We start from the raw sequence: 8,067 nt of genomic DNA, 5'->3' as shown, positions 1-8,067 counted from the left end.
CACCAGCTTGCTAAGCTTGTTGGCACCCCCAGTGCCGGTGCCTCCCCCCCAACAGACCACCACAAAGAAGAGGACACTGGCCACTACAGACTGGTGGAACATCCGAACTTTGACCTGAGCCTCCTCAGAAAGAACAGCCTGCTCTGTCCTTTCCTGTCGAGGGCCTCAGTTTGATCCTTCAGTTCCAGATTACTGAGCATGAGAGCACAGATTAGGGTGTTGTTGGCCTTTTTAAAGGATACAGAGGTTTCCTATAGGATAAGAAAGATAAACAATGTGTGATAGTTGTAAAGCACAGAGGATAAAGATTAGGTTAGATTATAAATCTATCGTCTGATTCTCACTCCGAGGCAGCAGGTGGCGCTAATGCACCAATAAACTGGACGCCTACCGCCTTAAAACACGAAGAAGAAGAAGAAGAAGCGCAGTGTCTTCCGCCTTCATCCGGTGACGTAACTTCCTTTCTGTCCGCGCTAACCTCGAAGTGAACACGCGTTCGCCTGTCTGACAAGTGAGTGTCTGTTTTATACTTGAATAAATGCGTAAATCACGGCGAGAACACGCGTGTTATAGTAAGAAATAAGTAATCGTCCGACCCTGGTAGCTGGAGCGACCTTAAAGGGGCATTTTAACTGTATTTTTTAGCTTTTAAGCAGCGCAGCGTCGGCGGCGGCTAAGTTTGCTAATGTGAACGGTGCTGCCGCCACATGGGAGGAAAAACTGAAGAGGAGGTTGTTCTGTTGTCACATTGTTCAATGTTTGTCCCAGAAAACTCAACTCGCTCTTACTACAGTGGTTTTATGCTGCATACTCGCTAACATGCAGTTCGCGTTAAGCTCAGTAGGTGCACAGATGGATGCCTGTTCATCTTTATGCTGCTTGAATATCACTAATGTGTGGTGGTGGTTTATTAATGGGAGGCTAATTATTCAACTCAAACAGTTGTATATTAAAATCTCAGTGGTGATGACATGTGATGTGCCAAAGCTTTATCGAAATATCACTTATAGCTGTCAATAAAGTTAAAACAAACTTAGAAAAATCATAAAAATAAAACAATTAAGAAGCTCAGTTTATAGATATTTTTCTCTGTAATTAGCAAAGCAAGATTCTTTCTGCTAAACTATGGGATTGAGATTAACTTTAAGTCAGATACAAGCCACCAGTAGATGAAAAGTAAAGGTTTTGCCTCCAGTTGCCAGACTTTTAAATTAAGTTTTAAATAGAAATCTTTGGTTAGAATTGTAATTTGCAAGGGAGGAGAAGAGGTCCAGTTAAAAAACCAGATAAGAAATGTTGGCAGCAATGTTTGGTGTGATTTTTGGTTGTAGTGGAGCATGTCTGTATTTTATAATAGTTATATTAATATATTTCTTCAATGTGTCAGTATGTATTCAGAATTGCAGAACTGAGTCAGTGTTATGTCTTATTTTTATGTAGAAAATTGAGAATGCGTTCAACGGTGGGTCTTTGTTTCTGGCTGATGTCCATTAATACCCCCACTCACAGTTTGTTCTTCCTGGTTGTCTTTCAGGATGCGTTACGTTGCTGCTTACCTGCTCGCTGCCCTGGGAGGCAATGACAACCCAGAGGCCAAGGACATCAAGAAGATCCTGGAAAGTGTCGGTATTGAGGCCGATGACACACGTCTGGGCAAGGTACAGAGCAGTCTGCTCCTCGCTGTGTTCCTTCAGCAGATAGTCATCTTCTTTGTGCTCTTCACAAATGTCGTCTCTCTCAACAGGTCATCTCTGAGCTCAGTGGCAAGAATGTGAACGAGGTCATCACCACAGGTGAGATTTGTATTTTTGATTGTTTGCTCAAATTAGTAGGTGTGTTAGTCTCCATTTAAAGCAGCATTTTATATTGTAATGCCTGTGAATTTATCCCAATACATCTTCAAGGATTTGAGGTTATTTTGTCATTACCAACGCATGGTTGTAGAATTAAATTTAGATATAGTTCCCTTTAAACTACTTTTAAAAACCAAGTCTTAACCAGGATTAACACAGTGGGGCCTCCTTTCCTTTAAAGAAAGTGATAGTTGACCTGAATGTGTTTCTGGGTTTGGCTACTGTGACAATGATGCATTCTGTTGGCAACAAAAAAAAGTTTAAAAAAAGCAACGTTGCTTCCGATCAATGGTTTCACTGCATGCTTAAAACAGTGTTCTGACATTAGATTAAGTTGGAAATCCTAAAACCATAATTATTTTGGGGCCATAAACAAAGTGTTTTTTAAAAAGGTGATCAGATTATTCTGTAAATACAAAATGGTTGATTCACTAACAGTTGTGAATAACAAGATACACTTCATTGTATGTGTGGATGTAATGTTTCAACCTGTTTCAAACTAGACGAACAAATCACAACTTTTGACTGTATATCGTAGTATTTGTACTGTGACAGTTCCATGAATATAGACTTAAAGTGCATGATAACAGTAATTGAGACAAAATTCTCTATTCGATTGCAACCAGAAACAGTCCGTTCACTTAACTTAGCTAAAATGGAGATAGATTAAAGATGTTCCCACATTGAGGCCAAGAAAAGACAACACAATTTCAGATTATATGTAATAACATAGTGTTTCTGACCTCTATCTTGTTTCTGGCTGCTGAGTGTCGGTGTAATCACTTGTGTTTGTCTGCCAACTCGTGTCTCCTCAGGTTACGGTAAGCTGGCCAGCATGCCAGCAGGCGGTGCCGTGGCCGTTGCCAGCTCTGCGGCTGCTGGCTCAGGCGGAGCCGCAGCCCCTGCTGCAGGTGAGCATTGCAGCTTAGCACTGTGTTTGTCAGCATCACTGACACTTGGCAAATGGTGCCGTTACCTTCACCTTGTATGTTAATATGATTACACGCAGCCAAACCATTAGTTTTTGACAGAATTAAATGTTAGAAATGTACACAATTTAAACCTGACAGAATGTACCTGGTGGGTATAAGTCATGCAGGTATAGATATTATTTCTTATGTTGGAGGAACTCATAATTTGTATGTTAGGAAAAGTATTGTGACCTCATATTAATACAATTCATATTAACACCAAGAATAGTTGACTAAAGGTCAATAAAAATTATGCACAAATTACCTTAAGTGACCTTTTATAAGAATGGCTCTATTTCCATATTTGATGGTGATTATAGCAGGAAATTATATCAAGTGCTTCTTGTTTTGCAGCTGCTGAGGAGAAGAAGGAAGAGAAGAAGGAAGAGTCTGAGGAGTCCGATGACGACATGGGATTCGGCCTGTTCGACTAAACTTTTTCATAAGATGAATAAAGTTTATAAAAAAACTCCAAACTATTGAAATGTCTTCTCTGCTGAATGAAAGTTGTATCTGTATTAGGGTGGGGAAAAGGGGTAGCTGAGGTACAATGTGCGCTGCTTCCTGAAATATAAATAAAGCACAAGCAGCCGCTCATATCCCAAAGTTTTAAAATAATAATTAATTTGACTAGATAATACTTAATTGCAGTTTTTTTTGTATATTCAAAAACACAATGTAGAAGCCCCAGTAAACTGCCTATTCTGTGTTAAATTGTAACCCTGCAGTAATTGTGCTGTAGGACACCAGAGCAACTTAAATACTGCAGCTACATCAGCTATTGGCTCATGAGTGGTGTAATTGAGCCCAGTAGTCACCAGGTGGCGCTGTTGAGTTCTGCACAGCTCACAGGAGGAAACAGACGAGGAGGATGAAGGACTGACGGTGGTCAGTCCTTCATGTCGGCCACTGTGTCTAATATTTGTTGAATTATCCATGAGCATGAGCGTTGGTCCTCCACGCCACACTGCAGCCATGACTATAAGCTGCATTACTTAACGCCACACACCGACTAACGGTGACCAGGTGACCAGCTGGTACGCATGTAGCTGCACTTAGTTATTATGACGTGGTTCGTCATGTGATACGTTAGAGAGGCAGACACTGAACTACAGACCTCACAGCGACCTTTAGTGAATGTTAGAAATTAGTTTATATTTCATTATCAGTGATTGTTTCTATACTTTTAAGCCTGTGGTAAAATGATATGACATGTACTTGGTTTTTGCTGTGTCATGCTATCAGGACTAATACTCATAGATAGATACTTTATTCATCCCCAAGAGGAAATTCACATATGTGCATTATCTCTAAATATTGACATCAGCCATTGAAAAAGACATATCTGTCAAGCACTAGTGTATAGCTTTCAACAAGGTCAACCAATGAAATAGTTAGTGTAAGCTGTTTGTTGGAAGGGCTGCCTGAGATGTGAAACCCACACTGAGCTCCCAACACAAAAGCTACTAATTAACACCACAATTGACGAGTGAGTGATGTTTGGAGCATGCTGCTGTTCATGAAGAAACACATTCTGACATTTCAGCGTCTCTCAGTCATTTGCGGTGAATGTGGAGCTTACTGGTTTTTTATTGCATTTTATTTTCCCTCATGTTCAGGCCGCAGTCTGTTTTATTTGTATGATGTGCATGTTTTCTATCCCAACTGTCAAAAGTCTCTACAATTCTCTAATCTGTGTAATAAAAATCAGTTGACATCCAGTTTATATGTGTCATGATACAACATATTACCTTATTGGGGTCAGAGTTCCTTTGAAACTTAGACTATCTTGTTTATTATCTGCAGGTTTGCTCGGCTGGATTAGTGTGGTATTTACTGAGGGGCCATAAACTGACACATATTAACGGATTACTCTATAACCTTTGTGTTCTCCTGATCTTGGCTCTTCCCTGCTCGCTCCAGATCCAACACCAAAAGCTGACTTGTGCAACACCTTAGGGCTGATTAGCCAGTTAGGACACATAAAGGATAGAGTGAACATGGATCTCTTTATTGTAGCCATCATTTCATGGCATGCAGTGTGTCCATTAAGTCAGAGATAATGTGCACTTATTCCCCATTAAGATTCAGATTGTTGTGTTGGTTTGAATCCCACGTTTAACTGGTTTCCTTGTAAATACAGAGACATTAAGACACTATAGAGTATTATGCATGTGTTTATCAATTAAATGTAAGCACACACGCACACATACTTACCCAGTGACTTTCTCTGCAGGTTGTCAGCGTCCAGTGGGTCTTTCCAGAGGAAAGGCAAAGGTCTGCTACTACAGCGGCTGGTACTACTGCCACAGCTGCCATCAGGACAACTCCTTCCTCATCCCAGCACGCCTGCTGCACAACTGGGACACCAGCAAGCACAAGGTGGGAAAGCACACAACTATATGAAAATACTCACCATCTCAAGCTGGTACAGTAAGTGTCCAGCTCTCAAAGTGTGCAGTTTCTTATTCACAGTGATTGGAACATCAGCAGGGTTTCTTTGGGTCTTATAAAGCCTTGTAATGTTTTTAAGTATTAGGAAACATATAAACATTAGGGCACCATTAAACAGCCACTGCTGTGTAAATAATCAGTTTTATGTAGTCTTCAAGTTGACCCCCTTTAGCAAATTCTCCTCAATCTGGATCACATTTTATAGTCTCATTTTCTTCAAATAAAAGTGTTAAAATGAGGATTAAATAGTTGAAGTATTTTACTAAACAAACTAAAAGTTTGATGCCAGATTATTTCAGCAAGTTTTCTGAACAAACCCTTAAGGAATTTTCTAAAGCTGCAGCCTATACGCAGCCCTCTCATTATTTGAATTGAGCCAGTCCGATGACACAGAGGGCCACAGCAGTAAAGTTTAACCAGGCTTAACTTTTGCTGCAATGTAACATCATTCAGCAAGGTGCTGCAGTGGCAAATCAAATACATGCAAGGGCATGCAACGTGAAAGCTGTATTTCTATTTTCCTGGTGATCGTTAAAGTAAAAGATGCAATAATTGCTGCCCTGATAATGTTTCACAGTTGTACAATTATCCTCTGAGTTTTATAAACAGTGTGCAGTGCTTTAGCATTTGATAAATTCTGTTACTCAAACTGGACTTCCTGGACTGTATTTCATTACTTACTGGTATCTGAAACAAGACGCAGCCAATAGTGCAGCCCCTCACACAGGGTTTTAACAGGTTTTTATTGTTATTCATATTGCTGAAGATGAGAAGAAATAGTTTGAAGAAGAAGAAGAAGAAGTTATTATTTATTTGCTTTTCTTGCTATGAGTTAGATGAGAAGATTGATACCACTCTCATATCTGTCAGCTAAATATGAAGCTACCTCAAGGGGCGCTTAGCTTAGTTTAGTTTAGCTTAAGCATAAAGATTGGGAAAAGGGGAAACAGCTAAAGGTAAAGCTTGGTAATTATAACATCATATCTCGGTTGTTTAATCTTTATGCAAAACTTTTGTTAATATTCTTAGCCTTGTATCATTCATTAGCATAGTTGACTTTACAACTTGGTGGGTATTGTCCGTTACATATCTGTTGTTCTTGGCGCAGTGGCCCTGATGTAAACTCTGCTGTGCTCCTCAAGGTGTCTAAACAGGCCAAGGAGTTCCTGGAGTTTGTGTATGAGGAGCCCCTTCTGGACGTCCAGCAGCTCAACCCTTGTCTGTATGAGCACTGTGAGCCTCTCAGCACTGTGCTGCGTCTCCGTCAGCAGCTCCAGTCACTGCGGGCCTACCTGTTCAGCTGCCGAGCAACCGTCGCAGAGGACCTCAGACGAAGGTAGGTTGGTGGTGACGTCTATTGTGGAGTTCTTAATTAAGTTTCCCCACATCTATATGTTGTAACCCCTTAAAATGAAGCGATGTCTAGTTGCTGTCCAAGGTTGTGAGCACTCTTTTTTTCTTTGTTTTTTGAGAGGTCCATAGAAGTCAAATTATTTAATAATTAATGTGAAATAAAGTTTGAAATACATTATTTTGTGTAGCAGGTATACTTTTATTGGGCTTTCTTTTCACATAATCCCTCTGATTTAACTTGGGTGAATCTGACACCCAGCTGGGTTCCCCTGATTTAGAGGTATAAAACACAGAGCACAACAGTACAACTGAACACAACAGATGTCCAATATAACAAATAGGAAGAAATAATTTTGTAATATTAAGGCACTTTATCCACATGGGACGGCTTTGGCTCTGAGGAAGAGCGGGTCGTCCCCAAATCAAAAGGTTGGTGGTTCGTTCCCCGGCTCCTCTTGCTGCATGTCGAAGTGCAGCAATCCATTGGTAACGTACTTAAGTACTGAACCCCCAAATTGCTCCCGATGCGCATCGGTGTATGAGTGCGTATTAGTTAGCATATTGATTAGTTTCCATTCTGGTGAGCAGCTGCCACCTTGCATGGCAGTGTATGAATGATGTGTGTGAATGGGGTGAGTGTGGAATGTAGTGTACAGTGCATTGAGTGATCGAAAGACTAGAAATGCACTATATAAGTCATTTACCATTTACCATTTGTATCAAATAATTATGCTCTTACAAATCCATGGCTGTGCACTCTCAAAGGTTGACTTACAGACTGAGTGGAGCTCAAATTTGTTTTGTGTTCTCTCAAATTTTTTGTCACCAGTATACTTTCACGTGCTGTCCTCCTCAAAAAAGAGCCCCATGGGTTCTAGGGGAAAATATCTCTCACTCTATCACTTATTTAGCTTCCTGATTATAATGTTTCATTCCACTCTGTACCTTCCTGATCGATTCCTCCTATCCACCGCATCCATCTATTCCATTTTCTGTAACTACATCTCAGTGCACCACTGACACTATCCCTGGAATGAAATGTAGTGTCTCCATCTCCAAGTTCCCACAGTCTCTGATACTGTCTGATAGTGTTCTTCATTAGATCTTTATCAACGGTTGTTCTCCTCCAACTGAGTGATCATATTGAGAGGAGCTTCTTTTCATCATTGTTTGGCTTTGATTTATCATCCAATGTGTATTATGGGAACAGAAACAGGGTTTAGGTCTTCATATTGCACTGTATGGTCGGTAGGGACTTATCAGTGGATGTCTTTGGTCACTGACAAGCTGCTATTTGTCTTGTTTTATATTTTAAAAGATTTATTTAAAAATGGCCTAATTTGTCATTTTCTACTCCACCTTCTTTACACTACGTGCCCTTCACACATCGAACAGAAACTAGTGCATTCATGCACACCGATGCATGGCATCGGGAG

General features: G+C 40.4%; 2 protein-coding genes across 2 annotated transcripts in view; both read left to right on the top strand.

Moving 5' to 3' along the window:
• LOC118321206 (collagen and calcium-binding EGF domain-containing protein 1-like) overlaps positions 1–8,067 on the top strand; it is a 43,899-nt gene that overhangs the window by 12,475 nt on the left and 23,357 nt on the right. The gene's annotated exons all lie outside the window — the stretch shown is intronic.
• Positions 419–3,300, top strand: LOC118321207 (60S acidic ribosomal protein P2-like). Its single transcript, XM_035652434.1, has 5 exons — positions 419–511; positions 1,535–1,658; positions 1,745–1,793; positions 2,669–2,764; positions 3,179–3,300. Exons 2-5 carry the CDS (start codon positions 1,536–1,538, stop codon positions 3,256–3,258), a joined length of 348 nt encoding a protein of 115 aa, XP_035508327.1. The 5' UTR covers positions 419–511; position 1,535; the 3' UTR covers positions 3,259–3,300.

The sequence above is a fragment of the Morone saxatilis genome, unplaced genomic scaffold (assembly GCF_004916995.1).
Source record: "Morone saxatilis isolate NCDOM2014 unplaced genomic scaffold, NCSU_SB_2.0 Contig11, whole genome shotgun sequence".
Taxonomy (NCBI): Eukaryota; Metazoa; Chordata; class Actinopteri; family Moronidae; genus Morone; species Morone saxatilis.
This window is presented reverse-complemented; position numbering and strand designations above follow the sequence as displayed.